This window comes from Schistocerca cancellata, chromosome 11 (assembly GCF_023864275.1).
Source record: "Schistocerca cancellata isolate TAMUIC-IGC-003103 chromosome 11, iqSchCanc2.1, whole genome shotgun sequence".
In the NCBI taxonomy this organism is placed as follows: domain Eukaryota; kingdom Metazoa; phylum Arthropoda; class Insecta; order Orthoptera; family Acrididae; genus Schistocerca; species Schistocerca cancellata.
Window position 1 is genome coordinate 14,422,549 of NC_064636.1, and position 25,928 is coordinate 14,448,476.

A 25,928-nucleotide genomic window follows, 5' to 3' on the forward strand; every position below is an offset into this window, starting at 1 on the left:
TGGTACTGTGGGAATGAGCATGCAGTGCCCCATCCAACGTTCATCCACGCCAGATCTCGATCCAGTCAAGGTGTGAAGTGAATGACTGGATTACAGGGCAAAGGGAAGGTACAGAATGAATTCTCAACCTGCTGGTTGACTTCCGCTGGTTGACAACTGTTCTACATCGACAGCTGGAGGGTGCGTTTTGGCCCATGTTGGGTGATTCATCTAATCAAGTGGTCTGTTTCCCTGGTGCCCCACAAAGACTGTACGAATGTATTGGATCTCCACTGTGAATAATGTTGTGACGGCCTTCGCTCGTGCTGGTTGAGATGAAGTGAATCTGGACAGGAGTAACTGGAGTGACAGCCACTGTTGGGGCTTCAGAAGTGAATCACTTTAGATTGCTAGTCGATAGACGTTGCAGTGGTTGCGAACCATCTCCGCCTTGGTGGCTATTGCGGTATTTTCTTCTGGACGAGCAACATATTATTGTTATGATCGTGATGGTGGTTGGTGACAGTTCTCTTCAGAGGACGTTGCAGCTTCGGGTTGTAGTCAGGACTGTCCCTCAGGGGAGGTGGTTGTGCGATAATTGGCAGAATGTGTACTGCGTGTAGGTAGATGAAGGGGGTTGATAATTTGTATTTGGATATGAGACGTACTGGTGACCGATCTGGTTGTGATGTCTAACATACGTCTATGAATTCATTGGCTCAAGTTCATCTCTGTCTATACTGTGTTGGGCTGTGTTGTTCTGAGCAAAATACCCAGTTAACAGCGTACTTCATCCATTCTGGTGGTCAACACTAAGTGGACTCGAAAGCATTTTAAATCTTCTCAAACCTTAAATTCAGTGGTGTCACTGTGTGTTTCATATGTGGTCTTTCCAACCTTCATCATTTACACGTGTTGACTGCCTATCCTTTGTGCGAGACAATCATCTAAACAGTGTCCCTCCTGCATTTGTGGATAGTGTTGTAAACGTGAGGTATTTATTCAAGCCTCAAGATATGGGCATGTAAATTCCGAGACTTTGCGTGGGACTTGTCGATCCTTTGGTTGCAGTATTAATATCACTAGCAGGAACAGCCCTGATTGGGCTACATTCCATTTTGCACTGGAGAATAGATCGCCTGTACTAGCTTTGCCGTCTGAGATCATTTCCCTGTATGTGCCTGTCTGGTCAGTCAAGACTGGTCAGTACTGTGTTTGGATATATTGATTACTTGCGAATCCCGCACTGCAATTGTTGACTCGCGATCTGTTCGTGATAGAGATTGGTCTTTGAAATGTTGAACAGAAGTCCCGGCATTGTTTAGTGATAGGCTGTTGGCGTTTCTGTGGTGATATTGGCAACACGGGATGTGTCGATGTGTGCGTGGAATGTCTTGTGTGTTATCCAGTTGTGATCGTGTTGATACAAGGTGATCTGAGAGGAATCCTCTCTGTGGAAAAGTAGTTCCTCAGCTGTGGTGGTGCAGAGGGAGAGACGCACAGTTTTGGGCATAAGAGTTTGCTGTGTTGTTTAGTGGTGAGCCTCTGCCCATTCATAGTGGATGTTGCCAATCTTAAAGTGTTCGCCATCATATGCGAAGACTCACTATCGATATCTCGTAGATTGACCGCAGAGAGTAGCGTTACAGTGTATCGAAGTGTGTGTCTCCCCAGTGGAGAGGTAGTTCCCCCAACTGTGCTGTAGGATAGGTGGTGCGCTGTGCACGTTGGGAAACAAGTTGGCACTCGACAGTTCGGGCTCTGGAGGTCTCGATGTGCTGCGATGGGCGTGAAGACTGAGCTCCATCCCTTGTTGCCTTAGAGCAGGCTGTGATTCCGCACTGATTCTCGAGATTTGGGTGGCAGTGCTCTGAGGGGGGATTCCCCTGTGGAAAGGTAGTTCCCCCATCTCTATGTGTTTTGGGACGTAGTGATCTGAAGGGACCATCTCTGTAAGTGGGTAGGGAGTGTGTTTTGGGAGACAGTGGTCTGAGGGGGACTCCCCTGTGGGAAGGTAGTTCCCCATCGCTGCCAGTGGACTGGGTGCTGTAGAGGTGGTGACTGGAGACCCAGACCCCCCTGCACGCTAGACCGGCCTCGGCCATGAGCTCCGCCACGCCGTCGACGTCCGCGTCCAGCGGGCTGTCCCGCGAGGGGTCCGACTGCGGCCGGCCGTCGCACCACCACCTGGGCGCGCTGCTGCGGCAGCTGGGGCGGCGCGTGGTACGCCCCCGCAGCCGGAGCCGCAGCCGCGACCCGTCCGCCGAGCGGCGCCACTCGTCGCCCGCGCGCTCGCCGCTGCCCTGGCGGCGGGGGTTCCCCGAGCAGGGCGCCGGCCGCCGCAACTCGTCGCCCGCCCCCGCCCCCGAGCTGCGCGTCGAGCCGCCGCCCCCGGACCGCTGGTCGCGCTCCCCCTCCCCCTGCCCATCTCCCTCCAGGTCCCGGAGGCTCCGGCCCGACGGAGACCTGTGCTCGCTGCTGACGCCCCCGCACCCCGCCTCGTGCCGGCGCAACTCGTCCCCGGCCAGGGCGCCCGAGCTGCGCGTCGAGCCGCCGCCCCCGCGCCGCTCCCCCTCCCCCGCCCCCGCCGCCCCCCACGCCAGGCCCCGTCGCGACTCGGGCGGGGCCTTCCTGCAGGTGCCCACAAACTTCCGCGCGCGCTCGCGCTCCCTCGACGACGGCCAGAAGCGGATAGTGGTGCTGGACAACTGCCTGCCCGGCGAGGACATCGCCAAGACGTACAGCATCTACGACCAGATCCTCAAGGAAGGTACAGACGAAATGCTCCCCTTAAGTCTACCTCTCCCGACACACGTGACTCGCACCTCGGCAGACCCGGCCGTGCTGTACCGCCGTACTGATCTGTCATTCTTGTTCTTTCCGCCAGGTGCGCTGCTGCGGCGCAGCTCGCTGGACCCAGTGGAGCGGCGCCGACTGTCGCTGGGCCCGTCTACGTCCTCGTCGTCGGAGCGTCCGCCCAGCTCCCAGCAGCCGCACCGCGCGGCCGACGCGCATCTCGACCCTCACCACGCGGCCATACTCTTCAGGGACTCCAGGGGGGTGAGTACACAACTGCCTACTTCTTCCTGGTTTACTCTACTGTACTACATCCTACACTGGACCCGTACCAAGTACCCTAGAGCTGGTCTATACCAGTCCAGACAAATGTACTCTAGACTGGACGAGACTAGGCTAGTCGAACCGAGTGCACCCTCGACTCGACTAGACAAGCCGAGTGCATTGTAGACTGGACTGGACTGGACTGGACTGTTCGAACGGAGTGCGTCGTAGACTGGACTGGACTGTTCAAGCCAAGTGCGCTGTGGACTGTACCGGACTAGACTACTGGAGCCGAGTGGGCTGTGGACTGGGCCGGACTAGACTACTGGAGCCGAGTGGGCTGTGGACTGGGCCGGACTAGACTACTGGAGGCGAGTGGGCTCTGGACTGTACCGGACTAGACTACTGGAGCCGAGTGGGCTGTGGACTGGGCCGGACTAGACTACTGGAGCCGAGTGGGCTGTGGACTGGGCCGGACTAGACTACTGGAGCCGAGTGGGCTGTGGACTGGGCCGGACTAGACTACTGGAGCCGAGTGGGCTCTGGACTGTACCGGACTAGACTACTGGAGCCGAGTGGGCTGTGGACTGGGCCGGACAAGACTACTGGAGCCGAGTGGACTGTGGACTGGGCCGGACTAGACTACTGGAGCCGAGTGGGCTCTGGACTGTACCGGACTAGACTACTGGAGCCGAGTGGTCTCTGGACTGTACCGGACTAAACTACTGGAGCCGAGTGGTCTCTGGACTGTACCGGACTAAACTACTGGAGCCGAGTGGGCTCTGGACTGTACCGGACTAGACTACTGGAGCCGAGTGGTCTCTGGACTGTACCGGACTAGACTACTGGAGCCGAGTGGGCTGTGGACTGGGCCGGACTAGACTACTGGAGCCGAGTGGGCTGTGGACTGGGCCGGACTAGACTACTGGAGCCGAGTGGGCTGTGGACTGGGCCGGACTAGACTACTGGAGGCGAGTGGGCTCTGGACTGTACCGGACTAGACTACTGGAGCCGAGTGGGCTGTGGACTGGGCCGGACTAGACTACTGGAGCCGAGTGGGCTCTGGACTGTACCGGACTAGACTACTGGAGCCGAGTGGGCTGTGGACTGGGCCGGACAAGACTACTGGAGCCGAGTGGGCTCTGGACTGGGCCGGACTAGACTACTGGAGCCGAGTGGGCTCTGGACTGTACCGGACTAGACTACTGGAGCCGAGTGGTCTCTGGACTGTACCGGACTAGACTACTGGAGCCGAGTGGTCTCTGGACTGTACCGGACTAAACTACTGGAGCCGAGTGGGCTCTGGACTGTACCGGACTAGACTACTGGAGCCGAGTGGTCTCTGGACTGTACCGGACTAGACTACTGGAGTGGAGTGGGCTGTGGACTGGGCCGGACTATCAGTCAATGAAGCAATGAAGACTGCATTCATCATTTATTTAAAAAGTGACTGATTTAGTTCTTTGCACTGCCCATTTTCATATCCAACGCACTGTAAAGACACAACAAATAGGGAAGTGACAAACTAACATAGTGTGCAAGAAAAAAAAAATCAAAAAGAGTTTAAATACCTTAGCATATACCTGTACGGCTGCGACCGGCAGTATATGGAACAGTTGCATGAAATTAACGTGGTTTCATGCTGATGCTGATGTGCAGTCTGGCATGGGTTAAACTCAGTGGAAAACGCACCCGTATGCTACACAACGTCACTCTCAGCCAATGGACAATGGCATACACGCGATGCGTTCAGATGAACGAATAAAATTACGAAAGAAACTATGAAAGTATTTGTATAATGAAAATAGCTTACTAATCACGTGTAAGATCATTGATTACAATCGTGTAAGCTAAAAACATTCCAAACTAAAAGAGTCAATGCATTAGGCTGTGTCGCAGTCAGTGGATGGTGCTTCGAGGTACACTTGTTTGTCGTACGGACGTCGTCGTATCAAGATGACTGCTGGTAGCCAAAGATGTACCAGCAGGACACAGTGTGTTGCTATGACGACGGCGTGTGGTCGACGTTATGCCCCAGCAAAGGTGTAGCACTAAGGCACCGCGGACTGTATTTGCGGCAGTGGGTTGATATGTTGTCATAGAAGCGGCCAGAAAGTCAGTCATTACAGTCATGATATATGGGGTCAAAAACAAACAGTAGTAGACACAATGCCTAAAAATATAAAACCGTAATGACTAATTATATGAGTGAGAGCACTAAAGTAAGACAGAAACCGGGCATAATTTGTAAGGAAATTTTTATTGCGATATTAACTGCTGTATTAATTGATAACATAATAGATCACTGATGTGTCTCCAAACCGTGTTGTCTAAAATTGACTAGTCCAGCCAAGTGCACCGCAGACGGTACTAAACTAGGCAAACTAAGTCTGACACAGACTCTACTAAACTGGTCAAGTGCGCTAGAGATAGCACTAGAGTGGATTACACTCGTCGAGCCTAGTGTACCTTGGACTAGACAGGCCCATCCTAGTCAACCCTGGACCAGGCTAGACTACACTCCACTAGACTAGCCTAGAACATGCTACACTGGACTAGTGTAAGCTTTTTAAATGTAAGAGACATAGCGCACAGGTCCTGCGACTGTAATGCGCTTAACTGACCTCTACAATTGTTTAATAACTTGTGTTTGTGTGTCCACTTATCACGGGACAATTATATATTTTTGTATTTATAATTATGGTTCAGATGGCCTTGAGCACTATGGGACTGAACATCTGAGGTCATCAGTGCCCTAGAACTTAGAACTACTTAAACCTAACTAACGTAATGACATCGCACACATCCATGCCCGAGGCAGGATTCGAACCTGCGACCGTAGCGGTCGCGCAGTTCCAGACTGAAGGGCCTAGAACCTCTCGGCCAATCGGACGGCTTATAATTATATTTTTAAAATTTTGGTTGGGGTGGCTTTAAATATTGTGGACTAGCATGAGACTTTTGATTAACTTATACCGCCATAACACTCCTCGATATAATATTTTTTAAACACAGCGCGCGACTCGCGGCCTTCTAATAATTAGTTTGCTAGAGCGCTGCTATTTAGAAAAGAAAACTGTAATTATTAATATGGGTCTCAGGGGATACTGGTTATTTATGTACCAAATGTCACAAAGATTTACTGAGGTATTGCGGAGCTTATTGGGTGTAATGATTTTCAATATTTCTTGTTTATTATTTGCAAGGCAAAACCAGAGAGAATCTCGTCTGCCGTTAGGCGGCCAAAATGAAAAATACTGAACTCATTCAGTGCTGTGGATTTTAGTAAATGAAGTTTATCACTACGCTTTTTTAACTTTTGAAATTAATGAAAGATCAAAATTGAGACGTCTCTCGCATTTACATTTAATATTATGACATGAAATTTTAATTAAATAATACAGGCAGCGTAATGGCCGACTAAATCCTGCTAGGGGAGATGAGCTACCTGCACTACGAATTTCTGTAAAAAAAATTTGTTAATTATAATTAGTGGTTGCGATCATGAGAGGTGACAACTAAGTCAATAATACACACTTTCTAATAACAATTGTATTTTACTAAATTACAACCAAACTTACATTAAATATTATCCAGCGCTACAATGGCGGCCCACTTCTAGAAGAAACAAAAAAGGAGAGTCCATTCAATCAAAGCATTGTCTCTGATCTTCCTGGCCTATGTTACACAGAGATTACACCAAAAAACTGTGTTTTGTTTATTACATCGATATTTGTGTTTTGATAATAACAACTTACGTTCTTTACTATTTGTTATACATCGCGCAGAGGTACTTAGTCTTTAGATAATTTATGTTTCACACGTCTCATAGCAAAAACTTCCTTTGCCTTTCTCCAAATGTCCATTTATGTGACGTACCGTCACAAAGGCTAATCTGAGCTTATGTGGAGGTTATTCCTAAGGCCGGTATTACACTATCAAATTTCTTTGTCCAATATCTTTGTCACAGATATTTGATGGTGTAATAAGGAACTTTGTCAAATGTCGTCCAATATTTGATCAAATCTAGGGCCTCGCTGTAGATTTGATCAAAGAAGTCGCTTGTCTTCTGTTCACTGCAATGTGACATGTTACCACATGGAGCGCTAGCATCGCTGCATTCTGTAGTGTTTTTATAAACATTGTCAGTAAATACAACTGGTGTGTGCCGACAACTACAGAATTAATAGAGATGTATGAAGCTGATGAGGTGCTTTACAACGTGAGGCACGCTGAATACAAAAATAGATTACGAAGATTGTAGACCTGACCTGACCTAACCTAACCCAACCCAACCCTCTCCTGTAACAAGGAATCGTAGTGTTACAGTGAGCATGTCTTCTGCAGATGTAGCAGTTCTTAAGTGAGTATTGTGCTTTGTGATATGACGATACACTTCACTGAGCACGTACAGAAATATATGCTCATCCATTCTTAATTAATTGATGTACGACTTGACGTCCTCCACTACAAGCTCACGTAACAAGTTTTGTTGAATGCTTTTATCGTGTCATCGTAAAACCCACGGCTTCACCCAGGTATGTTTCCTTTTTTCCCCCGCTTCTGCATGTGCACACAGTGCAGTTGTGGTACATGCAACTGCTGCGGTTAATAACAAGTTGTTGTTGTCGTCAGCCATCTTGAACTTTGACGAAAAATTCGATGACAGTGTAATACCCCTTCTAGCGCTACGTCAAAGATCTTTGTCAAATATATTTGACGGAATATTTGATCACATCTCTGATCAAATCTTCGACAAAGAAATTTGATAGTGTAATACCGGCCTTACGCATGTTGTAAATAGCACAGCATTTGATCTGTAACAACGATGTCAAATTGTGCACTACAAACGCGTAATGACATGCTCGGCTTCGTGCTCCGAGTCACGTGACTTGCATGTCGGTTTCAGTAAAATGACGTCATGTGCAGTCTACGTTTGTACCTATTACACTGTTCAATCCGTTCAGGAGAGTCTGTGATTCGTTATCACTTTTACTACGGATATCAAAACCTTCATCGCGTTCTCCACACGACATGCTCTACTAGGCACGCCCCTTGTTGTTAACTGCTACACCTTCGCCTTTCTCCCACCTCTGGAATGTAGACGGTAGAAGATACGATGGTGCGATTCGTGCGTATCTTGTGGCATTTATCTCAAACGTTCCATGGCGTTACCCGCTTGTAAACTGTTTATCCCTCTCGCCTTATCCGTTAATCCGGCGTTAAGACGCTGCTCGTAATGTCGCTTGGCTCCTACGCTAATAGACGTGCACGTAAACAACCAGCTCACGCGATCGTATTTTGTTACGTGACTTCTGCCGTCGGACACGGAGTTCGCCGTTTCGCCGCGAGGTGGCACCGCAGTGGAGCGCCTGTGTGACACTCTGCCATCTAGCGGGGCTGCGACGAACTACCCATCGATCTGGCTTTTAACTGCTCCCGCTGTTGGCAGCGTCTCCCCTTCCCCGCCACCCTGCGCCAATAGCCATTAGCTTAGCCAGATAAGGCAGGCGACGCTTTAACCGGCTTTCATTACTTGCGGGGGTGGAGCGAGGCATATTAAAAAACCATCCGACGCGACGCTCCTTAGCTTCAGACCTCGGCGAGTCTCTGGGGTCGGGGAGACGGCCTTTTTATAAAGGGACAACCTTGTTGCCCTAGCAGACTGTGGGTCGTAATTGCCTTTCACTGCCTCGCGAAATAGCGTGCTTCTGTCAACGCCGTAAAATTGCGTTGCACTGAGGAAATAGATACTTCTCGCAACTTGTTGCTTACTACCTTCTACTTCAGGAGTTGCCGGGTGTCCGTAGTCATCATGAGTATGACCAAAGACCTTTCTAAACCTTCTGCTGGATATAATCTGCCCGGAAGACGTGCATCAGTCTCCAGCTCTACGCACCCCTGTCGGACTAACCGAAGCCTTAGATACAGCTTCGCCTACTTACTGCATAGGGCCTCTGCAGATCCGTCTAGTACAAGGTGCATACAAGTTCTAAGGCCTCCGATTTTTTTTCTCCGGACTGGAAAGAGGTAGAAACATGCGCATTGTTTTAAAATGAGGCCGCGTTCATTGCCAATACGTCCCAGAGATGGCAGCACCGTACGGCAGATGGAATTTTACCGCCAGTGGCGAGAATGAGAACCGTTTTAAATACTTAAAATGGCGACGTTTTCCTTACTTGAACAGCGTGCAATCATTCGTTTTCTGAATTTGCGTGGTGTGAAACCAACTGAAATTCATCGACAGTTGAAGGAGACATGTGGTGATGGAGTTATGGATGTGTCGAAAGTGCGTTCGTGGGTGCGACAGTTTAATGAAGGCAGAACATCGTGTGACAACAAACCGAAACAACCTCGGGCTCGCACGAGCCGGTCTGACGACACGATCGAGAAAGTGGAGAGAATCGTTTTGGGGGATCGCCGAATGGCTGTCGAACAGATTGCCTCCAGAGTTGGCATTTCTGTGGGTTCTGTGCACACAATCCTGCACGACGACCTGGAAATGCGAAAAGTGTCATCCAGGTGGGTGCCACAAATGCTGGCGGACGACCACACGGCTGCCCGTGTGGCACGTTGCCGAGCAATGTTGACGCGCAACGACAGCACGAATGGGACTTTCTTTTCATCGGTTGAGACAATGGATGAGATGTGGATGCCATTTTTCAATCCAGAAACAAAGGGCCAGTCAGCTCAATGGAAGCATACAGATTCACCGCCACCAAAAAACTTTTCAGTAGAAAAAATAATGGTGTCAATGTTCTGGGACAGCGAGGCCGTAATCCTTACCCATTGCGTTCCAAAGGGCACTACGGTAACAGGTGCATGCTACGAAAATGTTTTGAAGAACAAATTCCTTCCTGCACTGCAACAAAAACGTCCGGGAAAGGCTGCGCGTGTGCTGTTTTACCGAGACAACGCACCCGCACATCGAGCTAACGTTACGCAACAGTTTCTTCGTGGTAACAACTTTGAAGTCACTTTTGGCTTTTTCCAACAATGAAAGACACTCTCCGTGGCCGCACATTCACCAGCCGTGCTGCTATTGCTTCAGCGATTTTCCTGTAGTCAAAACAGACTCCTAAAGAAGTCTTCGCCGCTGCCATGGAATCGTGGCGTCAGCGTTGTGAAAAATGTGTACGTCTGCAGGGCGATTACGTCGAGAAGTAACGCCGGTTTCATCGATTTCGGGTGAGTAGTTAATTAGAAAAAAAAATCGGAGGCCTTAGAACTTGAATGCACCTCGTACCATGGAAGTTGTATCCTGATGTACACTCCTGGAAATTGAAATAAGAACACCGTGAATTCATTGTCCCAGGAAGGGGAAACTTTATTGACACATTCCTGGGGTCAGATACATCACATGATCACACTGACAGAACCACAGGCACATAGACACAGGCAACAGAGCATGCACAATGTCGGCACTAGTACAGTGTATATCCACCTTTCGCAGCAATGCAGGCTGCTATTCTCCCATGGAGACGATCGTAGAGATGCTGGATGTAGTCCTGTGGAACGGCTTGCCATGCCATTTCCACCTGGCGCCTCAGTTGGACCAGCGTTCGTGCTGGACGTGCAGACCGCGTGAGACGACGCTTCATCCAGTCCCAAACATGCTCAATGGGGGACAGATCCGGAGATCTTGCTGGCCAGTGTAGTTGACTTACACCTTCTAGAGCACGTTGGGTGGCACGGGATACATGCGGACGTGCATTGTCCTGTTGGAACAGCAAGTTCCCTTGCCGGTCTAGGAATGGTAGAACGATGGGTTCGATGACGGTTTGGATGTACCGTGCACTATTCAGTGTCCCCTCGACGATCACCAGTGGTGTACGGCCAGTGTAGGAGATCGCTCCCCACACCATGATGCCGAGTGTTGGCCCTGTGTGCCTCGGTCGTATGCAGTCCTGAGTGTGGCGCTCACCTGCACGGCGCCAAACACGCATACGACCATCATTGGCACCGAGGCAGAAGCGACTCTCATCGCTGAAGACGACACGTCTCCATTCGTCTCTCCATTCACGCCTGTCGCGACACCACTGGAGGCGGGCTGCACGATGTTGGGGCGTGAGCGGAAGACGGCCTAACGGTGTGCGGGACCGTAGCCCAGCTTCATGGAGACGGTTGCGAATGGTCCTCGCCGATACCCCAGGAGCAACAGTGTCCCTAATTTGCTGGGAAGTGGCGGTGCGGTCCCCTACGGCACTGCGTAGGATCCTACGGTCTTGGCGTGCATCCGTGCGTCGCTGCGGTCCGGTCCCAGGTCGACGGGCACGTGCACCTTCCGCCGACCACTGGCGACAACATCGATGTACTGTGGAGACCTCACGCCCCACGTGTTGAGCAATTCGGCGGTACGTCCACCCGGCCTCCCGCATGCCCACTATACGCCCTCGCTCAAAGTCCGTCAACTGCACATACGGTTCACGTCCACGCTGTCGCGGCATGCTACCAGTGTTAAAGACTGCGATGGAGCTCCGTATGCCACGGCAAACTGGCTGACACTGACGGCGGCGGTGCACAAATGCTGCGCAGCTAGCGCCATTCGACGGCCAACACCGCGGTTCCTGGTGTGTCCGCTGTGCCGTGCGTGTGATCATTGCTTGTACAGCCCTCTCGCAGTGTCCGGAGCAAGTATGGTGGGTCTGACACACCGGTGTCAATGTGTTTTTTTTCTATTTCCAGGAGTGTATTAACAGATGTCCTCTCATCCCGCCCCTTGTCCTTCTGTGTGTTTCCCACATATATCTTTCATCTCCGATTTTATGCAGAACCACCTCATTCCTTTCTTTATCACTCCACCTAATTTTCAACATTCGTATGTGGCACCACATCTCGAAATCGCTAACAGATTAGCGCAACTATTTTACTCGCGGCCATCTTGGTAAAGAAACTGTGTGATTTACCCGGAACTTAACGCCGGAGAGTGCTGAGGTAGTAGATCACGAGGGAACCACACGTCACGTTCTACATCTACTTTCATACTCCGCACGCCACCTGACGGTGTGGGGCGGAGGGTACCTCGACTGACTTTATCGGTTCTCCCTTCTATTCCAGTCTCGTATTGTTCGTGCAAAGAAGGCGAGATGTTCGCACGTCGTTTCGGAGAATGCGAACACCACCTCAGGCGTGCACCGCGTGTCCTGTGAGGACGGCTTAAACCCTCCGGGTCGCAAGAATGTGAAAAAGAAACGATTTAAAGAATGTTTCGGATAATAAAAGGGAATCAGTGATTGGGAAGGGAGTGAGACAGGGTTGTAGCCTATCCCTGATGTAATTCTATCCGTATATTGAGCAAGCAGTAAAGGAAAGAAACGAAAAATATGGAGAAGGATTTAAAATCCACCGAGAACAAATAAAACCCATGCGGTTTGCCAATGACACTGCAATTCTGTCAGAGACAGCAAAGGACCTGGAAGAGCAGCTGAACGGAATGGATAGTGTCTTGAAAGGAGCATGTAAGATGAAGATCAACAAAAGAAAAACAAGGATAATGGAATGTAGTCGAATTAAATGAGGTGATGCTGAGGGAATTAGATTAGGAAACAAGACACTTAAAGCAGTAGATGAGTTTTGCTATTTGGGGAGCAAAATAACTGATGATGGTCGAAGTAGGGAGGATATAAAATGCAGACTAGCAGTTGCAAGGAAAGCATTTCTGAAAAAAAAATTGTTAACATCGAGTACAGATTTAAGTATGCGGATGTCTTAGAGAAGTATTTGTATGGAGTGTAGCCGTGTATGAAAGTGAGAGATTGACGATAAATAGTTTGGACAAGAAGAGAATAGAAGATTTCGAAATGTGCTGCTACAGAAGAATGCTGAAGATTAGATGGGTAGATCACATAAGTAATAGGGAGCTACTGAATAGAATTGGGGAGAAAAGGAATTTGTGGCACAATGTGGTTAGAAGAAGGGACCGGTTGGTAGGACATGTTCTGAGGCATCAAGGGATCACCGATTTAGTATTTGAGGACAGCGTGAAGGTAAAAATCGTAGAAGGAGGCCAAGAGATGAATACACTAAGCAGAAACGGCTGCAGTAGGTACTGGGAGATGAAGAAGCTTGCACAGGATAGAGTAGCATAGAGAGCTGCGTCAAACCACTCTCTCGACTGAAAGAAACAATAATTACCCTTCTGCATCATAGTAAGTAATCAATACAAGATGAAATTGGTGAAAAGTAAACAGTCAGTTGTTCTAAGCAGGTGGTTGCACTTTTTGAATATAAATGCGAGTTTTTTCACTAAATTAATCTTTATTACCAAAGTAAGCAACAAATATAAAATGAAATTTGCATAATGTAAACGAATCGTTGTTTTAATGTGGTGGTTTCGCTTTGCAATCACTGGAATATACAGTTTTGATGACGCATCATTTCGTGTGATACAGCTTCCCGTACCGGTGTCATTTTAGACAGCCCGCGGTGTTATATCTGGGCTTCAAAATCCGCTCGTGAAGTTTTGAATATTGTGTCGCTCGCTATGCGCAAACTATTAGCCCTACAGAAAAAAATGGACAGCGACTTTTTACAGGAAATGTAATGCAGTTAAATTTTGTACTGCGTTACGTTTGCGGTAGAGGCCGTAGTTTTAAAGTTGGTCAAGAAAACCGTTTAAATTTGACGTTCAGAAACGCTCCCCACGCCCACATGTACCGCACCGTTCACGATTTCTAGTGTGTTGTTCGTGGTACTCCCCCCTACCGCTGTAGAATAAAAAATCCGACTACACGATCTATTCCCGATATTCCATCTTTTTTCGTCTTTGTAGACTGGGCAGTTAAGTCACGAGCCTACTCGGCTATTTCGTTAACATTACTACCTTAACGTACCCGTGAAAGTAATGAAAGAAACAGAGCATCGTGAACTTCATGCTAATAGTAATTACGGTGACAATTCGATCTAAAGTTAAGCCTTAGAGGAACAGTAGTTTCGTATTCAGAAGGGTCGACAAATACGACGACGTAATTGTTTATTTTATGCTGTTAAAATTCACGAAATTGTTAGGTGAAATTTACACAAACCTCAGGCTGAAAGTTTTTGTGTGTTCCACTGAGTTGGTGGCGTAGTAAGGCCAGCCTAAGACCTAGAAAGGTCGAATGTGGGAAATAATTCGTGCAGGCGTAAATGTTTGTAGAATGGTAGGACGGAATGCGCCGAACGACATACTGATAATCCTCACTGATGACAGATGCAGGTGCAGCGTGTGTTAAAAGGTCACTGTTGTTCGTGTTTCGTGAAAAACCCGAGAACTACGATGTCTAGTGAGAGCCAGTCCCGTTACAAAATTTAACCGCGTTTGCTGCAGAAATGTTTTGTTCCTTTTTTGTGGGGCTAATAGTTTGTGCGTAGCGAGCGAAAGAATATGAAAAATATTGCGCGTGTTTTTTGGAGGCCAGATATAACATTGCGGGTTGCGTAAAACGACACGGTAGGGGCAACTGAATCATACTTCGTGAAACAAAATTCGCATTTTTCCTGGACAGAAATCCACTTCTTGAAACTTGCATGCTACGGTCGCAGGTTCGAATCCTGCCTCGGGCATGGATGTGTGTGATGTCCTTAGGTTAGTTATGTTTAAGTAGTTCTAAGTTCTAGGGGACTGATGACCACAGATGTTAAGTCCCATAGTGCTCAGAGCCATTTGAACCATTTTTGAAACTTGCATGAACTCCTAACAGCTAAATCCAAGTATAGTCCTAAATAATAAGCAGAAATGGGCTTAAAGCTTAATAAATTTTTTTATCACAACAAAATACTGTCGCACTGGCTTCATTTCGATAATACTGCTAAAAGCAGCAGTACAGACTCAAATTGTCGTTACAGTAACTTAGATATGCAGGGTGATTCACGAAGCTATGCAAATATTTCGATATGTTATTCTACAAGTAAAACTTAAGGAAAAACGTTCATATAAACATAGGTCCGCAAATGTTTAGCTACGGACTTGTGGCTAATAAAAGACTTTGCGTGAAATTTAGCAACTTCACTAATATGAAGGCATCGCAAAATTGTACGAGGTTAAAGAAAAGCACGATTTCAATTTATTTTGTTTTCATTGGTCTGGTGACTAATAAAACATGTCCCAACGTGTATCTGCAGTAGTTTATCAGAACATTCGGAGAAGAAGTAATTTCGTAAATTTTTTGATTTATTAACTACTTTGTCCAATTCGTTAATTAAATTCGAGACAATCGCAAGAAGTTTTCAAGAGAAGTTGTAGAGAATTTAATTTTGGGGAAATGATGGTAATGACGTTAACTGAAACTTTATGAATGTGTCAGATAATCAGCTTTTATTAATATCACAGCACACGTGAATTTGTGTTAAACCGGAAAAAACAAAACTCAGCGTTAAGGAAGTTGTACAGTGTACATAGAATCCCACAATACATTCACAATAAATGTTCAAAAATGTGTCCACCGAGTTCAGTGCATTTAGCTGCATGTGCATGAACAAACAGATTTTGTTGCTCGCTTCAGTTTCACAGGATTGTTCTTAATTTCGTCTATTGGATTCATAATGCGAGCGAGTAATTACGAGAGTATTCTACTGTCGTAAATTTGTAAGGCATCCCAATTTCATAAATAATCTACAAACTGCAACAATTAATAAGAGATTTCACTTAAATATATTGTTGTTATGTTCTTTCACATGTTTCAAGGTTAGGAAACGACTGAAACAACTCACTAACGGTTGCCAACAATGACAAAGTTTCTACATTCTTAATGGGACGTTTCTACATTCTTAATGGAAAGTAAACAAATTTACTTGTATAGTAATCTTTGCTGCTCTGGATATTCCGGAAAACTGCTGCAGATACACGTCTGCAACATGTTGATTAGATTCGCCAGACCAATAACAAGAAAATAAATGGAAATCGTGCTTTACTTTAACCTCGTACAGTTTTGCGGTGGCTTCATATTATTGCTAAATATCAGGCAAAATCTTTTATTAGCCGTAAATCCGTAACTAAACATTTGCGGACCTATGTTTACATGAACGTTTTTTCTTTAGTTTTACTTTTAGAATAACACAGTAAAATATTTGCATATCTTCGTGAAACACGTTGAATGCAGTTTCGCTGTGCATGATCTCCTCGGTATTTAAAAGGCATTTAAAAAAGGCGTGGCAGAATTAGCCTCAATCGCATAGCAAAATCTTCGCGCCGACAGTTTCTTTGAGCGGTGTAAGTGACTATTAAAATGCATTGCATTCGTTTGAGTACGTGAGTGTATCACTAGTAACAAGTCTGTACGAAAGGCACTGAAACTTAAAAAAAAAATAGTAAAATTGTGGTTACAGGCTGAAACAACTGGGGCTCAAAGGCCTTTAGGTAGAAGTTCGTCGTTCACCTTGTCTTCTCCGGTTTGCGGCGCTGTTACGTTTCCAACGTTCGGGTCCAGTTCCACACATGTCGGTCATTATTTCCTATGCCGCAAATAAAAGTCCTACAGTTGTATTCAAAAGAATAACAGGTTTATGGTCACATAATTAGGCAGGTATAAACATTAAAGAAAGTTGCGTTTCTCTGTTCGCTATATGTTTTCCGGGAACGATGCATCCATAAACTCTACCGTTCTCGGTATAGTTTGTTGACCTACTCCAGGTGACCCTGCGATGCGCAGTTCCCCCGACGTGCGTGCTGTCACGTAGAGAACAGATAGCTACGTGTAGGCACTGGGGTGACCTCGGCAGTGCGTTGTAAGTGCTACGTGACGCTCTGGCGCACCACATTTTCCTGGAGAAGCTCAACTGGGAAGAAAAAAAGTTGCCACGGGTGACGTCAGCGAAATAGCTTACGTCCTCGCCGCAGACTGTAGTTGCCGGAGTCTGTCTACATCTGCTTCGGCATCCGCGTCTACTTATTCCGCAAGACGAAATACGCTGTATGGCAGATGGTAGTATCCGTCGCTGCTGGTCGTTCCCCTTCACTTTTACATTGGGAAATGGGGGGGAAAAATTCCCTTCTGCCTCTAAATTAGTCGTCATATCTCTTCTTTTCTCCTTTCCCGAGATGTACCATGCTCCCGCACCAGTAAGTGTTGCGGCGAGAGAAAACTACACTCGTGGCCATTAAAATTGCTACAGCACGAAGATGTGCAACAGAGGCGAAATTTAACCGACAGGAAGAAGATGCTGTGATATGCAAAAATGATTAGCTTTTCAGAGCATTCACACAAGGTTGGCGCCGGTGGCGACACCTACAACTTGCTGACGTGTGTAAAGTTTCCAACCGATTTCTCGTACACAAACAGCAGTTGACCGGCGTTGCCTGGTGAAACGTTGTTTTGATGCCTCGTGTAAGGAGGAGAAATGCGTACCATCACGTTTCCGACTTCGATTAAGATCGGGTTGTAGCCTATCGCGATTGCGGTTTATCGTATCGCGACACTGCTGCTCGCGTCGCTCGAGATCCAATGACTGTTAGCAGAATATGGAATCGGTGGGTTCAGGAGGGTAATACGGAACCCCGTGCTGGATCCCAACGGCCTCGTATCACTAGCAGTCGACATGACAGTCAGTCATCTCATCTCCATGGCTGTAACGGATCTTGCAGCCACGTCTCGATTCGTGAGTGAACAAATGGAGACGTTTGCAAGACGACTACCATCTGCACGAACAGTTCGACAACGTTTGCAGCAGCACGGACTATCAGCTCGGAGACCACGGCTGCGGTTACCCTTGACGCTGCATCAAGACAGGAGCGCCTGAGATGGTGTACTCGACGACGAACCTGGGTGCACGAATGGCAAAACGTTATTTTTTCGGATGAATCCACGTTCTGTTTACAGCATCATAATGATGGTCGCATCCGTGTCTGGCGACATCGCGGTGAACGCACATTGGAAGCGTGTATTCGTCATCGCCATACTGGCGTATCACCCGACGTGATGATATGGGGTGCCATCGGTTACACGTCTCGGTCACCTCTTGTTCGCATTGACGGCACTTTGAACAGTTGACGTTACCTTTCAGATGTGTTACGACCTGTGGCTCTACCCTTCATTCGATCCCTGCAAAACACTAGATTTCAGCAGGATAATGCACGACCGCATGTTGCAGGTCCTGTACGTGCGTTTCTGGATACAGAAAATGTCTGACTGCTGCCCTGGCCAGCACATTCTCCAGATGTCTCACCAACTGAAAACGTGTGGTCAATGGTGGCCGAGCAACTGGCTCGTCACAATACGCCAGTCACTACTCTCGATGAACTGTGGTATCGTGTTGAAGCTGCACGGGCAGCTGTACCTGTACACGCCATCCGAGCTCTGTTTGACTCAATGCCCAGGCGTATCGAGGCCGTTATTACGGCCAGAGGTGGTTGTTCTGGGTACTGATTTATCAGGATCTATGTTCCGAAATTGCGTGAAAATGTAATCACATTGCAGTTCTAGTATAATATATTTGTCCAATGAATACTCGTTTATCATCATTTCTTCTTGGTGTAGCAATTTTAATGGCCAGTAGAGTACATTCGTCCGGCCACAGCTATGGGTTCTTTGAGTGATCTGGGAGATGGTTCGTTTTTATCTACAACAGATGAAATATTGATTCACTTTATTACGTGAGTGAATAAAAAGATTTAACTCGAGACTGTTCTTTGCGCCTGGATAACGTAGAGTATTTCACATGTGTCATCGATTATGAAAGAGTCGCTTGATGCATACAGTCAGAAGCTGTTGTCTCGAAGTCCAAAATGCAACGTTTACTTCGGTGCAACAGTTAGTGGAAAATGCCCATCTTCGGATTTCGGTCAGCTCCAGTCGTGCAGTGGCTGTAAAAGAGTTTGCGAGTATCTGCTCCACCAAGATTTGCTGCAACTTCCTGAATTGTATGCCAAGAGAAATTCTGAGCTTTTTGTGTGGCAAAAGAAATTTTAAGTATGCAGATTGACACGAAGTTTCATAATTACATGTTTACGGCACAAAATTGGTACAATACTGTAGCAATACCGAGTGCAAAAAACTGTCACACTGATCGCTAATTCGCCACTGCCTTTTACAGTGTTTCAGATGGTTCAAATGGCTCTGAGCACTGTGGGACTTAACTGCTGTGGTCATCAGTCCCCTAGAACTTAGAACTACTTAAACCTAACTAACTTAAGGACGTAACACACATCCATGCCCGAGGCAGGATTCGAACCTGCGACCGTAACGGTCACGCGGTTCCAGACTGAAGCGCCTAGACCCGCACGGCCACACCGGCCGGCTGAAGGCCTATCCACTGTGCCAACTTATAACTAAATCTGAGGGCGGTGCGATGGGGAGGTGCCCTTGTAAGTGTCCGGCCAATGAAACGCAACCTTTGGCTCGCATTCCCCACAATATTATGTATGTGGTCTTTCCAACTGAAGTTGTTCGTAATTTTAACACCTAGGTACTTAGTTGAATTGACAGCCTCAAGAATTGTACTATTTTTCGAGTAGTCGAATTCCATCGGATTTCTTTTGGAACTCGTGTGGACACCTCACACTTTTCGTTATTTAGCGTCAACTGCCACCTGCCACACCGTACGACAATCTTTTCTAAATCGCTTTGCAACTGATACTGGTCTTCGGATGACCTTACTAGACGGTAAATTACAGCATCATCTGCGAACAACCTAAGAGAACTGCTCAGATTGTCACCCAGGTCATTTATATAGATCAGGAACAGCAGAGGTCCCAGGACGCTTCCCTGGGGAACACCCGATATCACATCAGTTTTACTCGACGATTTGCCGTCTATTACTACGAACTGCGACCTTCCTGACAGGAAGCTGGGCATCTGGTGCAACTGAGTTGGGCTGACAGTCAGTGGTCCCTCATTGCGTGCTGCTTCACCTGTGCTACACCGGATTCAGTCGGACGTTTCGTCTGGCGAGACAGACTGGGCAACCCGTGAACCAGGCGCGTCCAGTCGCTGTCACGTGTGGAGAGGGCAGCAGTCCAGCACCCTGTGTATCGAGGTGGGCCGGGACGGCACAGGCAGTGTGTGGTCTTGTGTTATCTTGTTGGAAGATGTCTTTGCGGATACCTCGAAAAAGGGCACATTTCATGGGCGTACCTTGATCTTCAACCATCTGTCACTGTCATATGTCTAAAATTTTTTCGGAGGATTTGTCTTTCATATACTCTCAGCTCGTTATGTCCACTTCTGTCATTGTTTACATTTCTGACCCGTGTACATCACTACACTTCCTTCCCAGAAACTGGTACCACTTGCAGGTTGGCAACAAGAATATGATTTTCTACATTTGACGTAATTATCAACAGAGTTAAAAAATTTGAAGTGCTCACACGGTCGTCCTGTTAAGAGTAAATACGTATGTTAAACCTTTAACACAATAAGAAAAGTGTCACAGTTACAATCTGTGCGTTTCTGGCGGGGCAGCGTAACTAATTACCCTGACATCATTCATCCAGTACCTGAAGATCAGAACACTTACCGACTTGCAACAAACTTCACACACAATTCCTAACCTTCACGAATCTCTCTGTCAGTGACACTCCACGGCAAATATTTTTCGCTGGTGCAGTCAAATTTCAACATCAGTGATGACGTTTTAAGTTACTACTTCTTTATTATGGACTCTGTTCGCAACAAAATTTGCACACACTATCCACATACGCCAGATTGTCATTTTTCGACACACAGTTCAGGAGTTCAGGAGTTATTACTTCGTAAGCATTGAACTGAGTGCAAACGAAACTACATAGCGAAATTCTCCAGAAATACAGGTAACGTGTGCGTGAAATCTGTTAAATGTATGTGACATAATGCGTATGCGGACGAAGCTGCATGTGGAAAAAGCTTCTCCTAAACCCCTGGGTCGAATTGAGCCAAGCTTGGTAGATATATTACTAACAATATGGAAAGAAATACGGTTGCAGTAAAAAACAGCGACGTCGTATTTGGGTGGGAGTGATAACGTGGAGAAGCAAGTGGGTAGGAAGAGATGGATAGACAGATAGGAAAGAGGAAGAGGAAGACGAGGAGGGAGGGGTAAGAAAAGGACTGAGACAAGTGGAAGGAAGAGATGGTATAATAGAATTAGAATAAATACGAACTCGGAAATGTTGGATACTCAGCTAGTTCTTAAATAAGTTTGCATACTAGGCTCAGTTTTTTACTTGCGCGCTTTCTCTAATGCTTTGTCTTATTTGCTATTATCACTGGTTATAAAAGGCCACGTAGGTAATGTTAGCGGCTGACAGGTTTAAAACGTTCGTTAGTGACCTTTAGATCATGTCATGCCGTTCTGCCCTTAGAAGTCGACATTACCTCGTTTTTCGTTTATTTTCGTTTGTATTAAGCCCAGTTTTTCCGCATTCTGCTTTCATTATTTCGTATATTTCTTAAAGAATATTTACATCTCTTGCTGCAGTTGCAATATAAACTTCGTATGCATACATGTAATGTATTTCACCATCATTATGCGTCTCTAGTCTATTTCCTCTATCAGAGTATGCAGTGCAAGTTCGACAGGATAGCAAAGTGTTACATTGTTACACCCCATCTGCAAACTTAAAGCCCTTAGCCATTTCTTTGCTCACCTTTACTTTCGTCTTTGTGCTGTACCCTAGTGGCCTCCTTAGCTTGTTCCAGATGCCCATTTTTTAAGTACTTTAAACAGTGCTTGTATGTTAACAGTATCGAAACCCTGTTTGACATCAGCAAGCAGGAAGCGCGGATCTGTACGTCACTCAAAAAAAAAAAAAAAAAAATTACGTTCCTTGTCTAATAACAGCTTGTCACAAGCGCTTCTGTTTGACCGGTCCCCATTCGTATTCTCTGGGGATGTTTTCAGCACCGCTGTAGGCTGTAGTTAGTAAAGTTACGCCTCAACAGATTTCACAGGCTGACCTTTCTCTCTTACGTATGCGGAATATTATTCCCGTTTTCCAGTCCTCTCGTATGCGTTCCTTTTCCCCATTTACTATTTATTAGTTCGTGTATTTCTCGTGCCAGAGGCTGAACGCCAAATTTTATAATTTCTGACGCTGTCACATCTTCACCAGGTGCACGTGTGTTTTCCTATTCATGTATCACCGATTCCACCTCTTCAGCTGTTGGTATTTTTGCTGCTTTCTTTTCCTTTTCTCTTTACTCTACATTTTTGTCCAGTTCTTGTGGGTCTTTGCTTCACTGTCTCACTTTCTATCGAGCACATGTTCCAGCTATTCTGTCCAACTCTGCAATATTTTCTGTCCGTCTCTAATTATCCTACCATTTCTGTTCTTGCGCCCATTTAGTGCTGGGTAAAATTTTTCCACACCGATTGAGTGAATTTGTTTCATTTCATACGCTTTCCTTGTGTGCTCTCACCATTTTGGTACACATTCAGCCGTAGGTGCCGTGTTGCACAGTTTGTCAGATGTTTTCTTCCTCGATTTCATTTTGTGACACTCTGCTCGTCGGTCAATTTCAAGAGACGGTCGACCAGATTTGAATTCAGCGGCCGAGTTCAAAACTGCCGAAAATGAAGCAGTAGACGTTTTATAAATCACGATGCTCTCGCCGTGAATTTTACTCAGCGCTTCTGTTGTGCTCGTACGTTGAATTATTAACTTAACGTTAACAGGAATGCTTCATAAAAGCTTTTTTTCCTCTCCAATGCCCGTTCAGCTACCGCAGTAGTAATGTCAGTTGCGACGATACAGAATCAAGGATAACACTGTCTTCGATAAAGTCGTCCTATGTTACCACTTTCTGTGCTTCGCATTTGAACGTGTTGACGCGTTCTGACACGAGGAACTTAACATCATACGATAGGATAACACCAAGTCCTCGATAAAGTCGTCTTATGTTACCATTTTCTGTGCTTCGCATTTGAACGTGTTGACGCGTTCTGACACGAGCAGCTTAACATCATACAATGTTGGGCTCTATACTTCGCTTTGCTCGGAGGTCAAGTATGACTGGATTCTTCAGAGAGGAGAGACAGCATTTAATCTCGGATGGAGAGTCACGGGCAGAGTGCAGAAGTAACTTCACGTTTGCCGCAGAAAAGCGTGTTGCTCCTTCTAAACGAACTGCGTCCCTACGGAGTATCGTGTCAGTTGTGCGACTTTATTCGTGATTTCCTGTCAGAGAAGACACAGTTCGTAGTAACTGATGGAAAATCACCGAGTGAACCTGAAGTGATATCCGGCGTTCCCCAGGGGGAGTGTTGTAGGCCCTTTGTTGTCCATATACACTACTTGGGAGACGGTCTGAGCAGCCGTCTTCGTTTCTTCGCAGATGATCTACACCTTCATCCACGCTCCTGAAGCCACGTGACGGCGTGTGGCGGAGGGTACCTTGAGTACCTCCATCGGTTCTCCCTTCTAGTCTCGTGTTGTTCGTGGAAAGAAAGATTGTCGGTTTGCCTCTGTGTGGACTCTAATCTCATCCTCAAGGTCTCTTTGCGAGATATACGTAGGAGGGAGCAATATACTGCTTGACTCCTCGGTGAAGGTATGTTCTCGAAACTTCGACAAAAGCCCGTACCGAGCTACTGAGCGTCTGTCCTGCAGAGTCTTCCACTGGAGTTTATCTATCATCTCCGTAACGCTTTCGCGATTACTAAATGATCCTGTAATGAAGCGCGCTGCTCTCCGTTGGATCTTCTCTCGCTCTTCTGTCAACCCTATCTGGTACGGATCCCACACTGCTGAGCAGTATTCGAGCAGTGGGCGAACAGGCGTACTGTAACCTACTTCCTTTGTTTTCGGATTGCATTTCCTTAGGATTCTTCCAATGAATCTGTCTGGCATGTGCTTTACCGACGATCAACTTTGTATGGTCATTCCATTTTAAATCACTCCTAATGCGTACTCCCAGATAATTTATGGAATTAACTGCTTCCAGTTACTGACCTGCTATATTGATAGAGGATCTTTGTGTGTATTCGTCTATCGTTTATCGTCTAGCAGTCATCAGAAGATCAAAGCGATTTAGATACTCCTATGGTGTGAAAATTTCCAGTTGAACCTACGTAATGGAAAGTGAGAGATCATACAAACGAGTGCTAAAAGGAACCCGTTGAACTTCGCTTACACGATAAATCAGTCAAATCTAAAGGCCGTAAAATCGGGTGCCTATGAATTAAAGTTACAAATAACGTAAATTAGGGTGATGACATCGAGCGGTGTAAGGCGCTGCAGTCATGGACTGTGCGGCTGGTCCCGGCGGAGGTTCGAGTCCTCCCTAGGGCATGGGTCTGTGTGTTTGTCCTCAGGACAATTTAGGTTAAGTAGTGTGTAAGCTTAGGGACTGATGACCTTAGCAGTTAAGTCCCGTAAGATTTCACACACATTTGAACTTTTGACGATCACACAAACAATATTTTGGGGAAGGCGAACTACAAAGATTGCGTTTTATTAGCAAAGGATGCGACATTGCCACTAAAGAGACTGCCTACACTGCTCTTGTCCGTCCTGTTTTGGAGTACTGCTGCGTAGTGTTGGATGCTTACCAGATAGGACTGACGGAGTACATCGGAAAAGTTCAAAGAAGGGCAGCACGTTTTCTATTATGGCGAAGTAGGGGGGGGGGGGGAGAGTGTCGCGGATGTGATACGCGAATTAGTGTGGCAATCACAGAAACAAAGGCGTTTTTGTAGGCGGAGGTTTTTTTTTCGAATTTTCGATCGCCAACTACCGCCCGAGAACGTGAAAGTATTGTGTTGACATACAGGTGTGGATTGCTGGTGGTGGCGGTGGGGGGGGGGGGGGGGGTGTCAATATCTGTAGTGTATCACAATCATCCTCGCACGCTGCGTGACTTAAAAACTGAAATTATTGCGTACGTGAGAATCTAATCAGAATAAGACGTGCTGAAAGTATTTCCCAATAAAACGACTTTGCTTCCAACAAATGTTGTATAAGTGCATAGCAACTTTAGCACCGTAGGAAGTGCGCGCTGCTATGCACTTCACGTTGGTCCACGTGTACGGTCGTAGGTGGAGAAATACGTACGGCGTAACGTTTCCTGATGTTCGACTAAAACAGTCCCTGAGCAGCAACAGTCAGCCGAGGTTTCGGAAGCGGTCGGGCAGTCCCTAGCGACAACACAGGACGAAGGGCGTTCATGTTGGCGGCGGTGTAGTCAGTGCTGCCAACGGCTCGCCAGTGTGCCACCTTATCTCCGCGCCGCCGCTGTTGTTGTGGTGGCAGCACTGGACAGAGAGCGCGCTCAGTCCGGCTGTGAGGGATACGCCAGCAGCGGCCAGTCTGTGTGTGTACCAGATACAGGGAGGCGGGCGATAGAAAGCGCCAAAACACACAGCCCTCGGCGTACTGAGAGCTACTGCATGCTGTATGTTTCGGAAAATTCAAAGGCAAGAAGATAAACACAGCGACAGAAAAGAACTGATACGGTAGAAATCGTTTCCTACACGTACGTAACGAACCACCTGTTACCAACATCTGGGCCGGCCGGAGTGACCGAGCGGTTCTAGGCGCTTCAGTCTGGAACCGCGCGACCGCTACGGTCGCAGGTTCGAATCCTGCCTCGGGCACGGATGTGTGTGATGTCCTTAGGTTAGTTAGCCTTAAGTAGCTCTAAGTTCTAGGGCACTGATGACCTCAGATGTTAAGTCCCATAGTGCTCAGAGCCATTTGAACCAACATCTGGTGTTTCAGAAAGCACAACATGTAATACGATCGGACTAATCGGTACTAAATAGAGTTTCTAACGTTGTATTCAGCAAACCTCTTATCTCTGAACTCGCAGCGACAGTAGAGGTAAAATGGATCCACAGACAGCGACGGTGAATTCGTCCTGTGACGTAATGCTTATGTGGCGTGTGACGACGTAGATCTGCAGACAGGAAGAAAACTGAGATCTATTACGTCTACATTATTTTTTGGAATGTCTGTTATGGTGGCAGACTGCTCTCCAGCATAAAAGCTGCAATCTTGG

At 46.9% G+C, this 25,928-nt stretch overlaps 1 protein-coding gene across 1 annotated transcript in view; it reads left to right on the forward strand.

Moving 5' to 3' along the window:
* The window catches only part of LOC126108823 (5'-AMP-activated protein kinase subunit gamma-2), a 1,182,277-nt gene that overhangs the window by 921,602 nt on the left and 234,747 nt on the right, over positions 1-25,928 (forward strand). Inside the window, exon 9 of the mRNA XM_049914186.1 lies at positions 2,867-3,039. Coding sequence (XP_049770143.1) covers positions 2,867-3,039 — 173 coding nt within the window. The remainder of the gene's footprint in view (positions 1-2,866; positions 3,040-25,928) is intronic.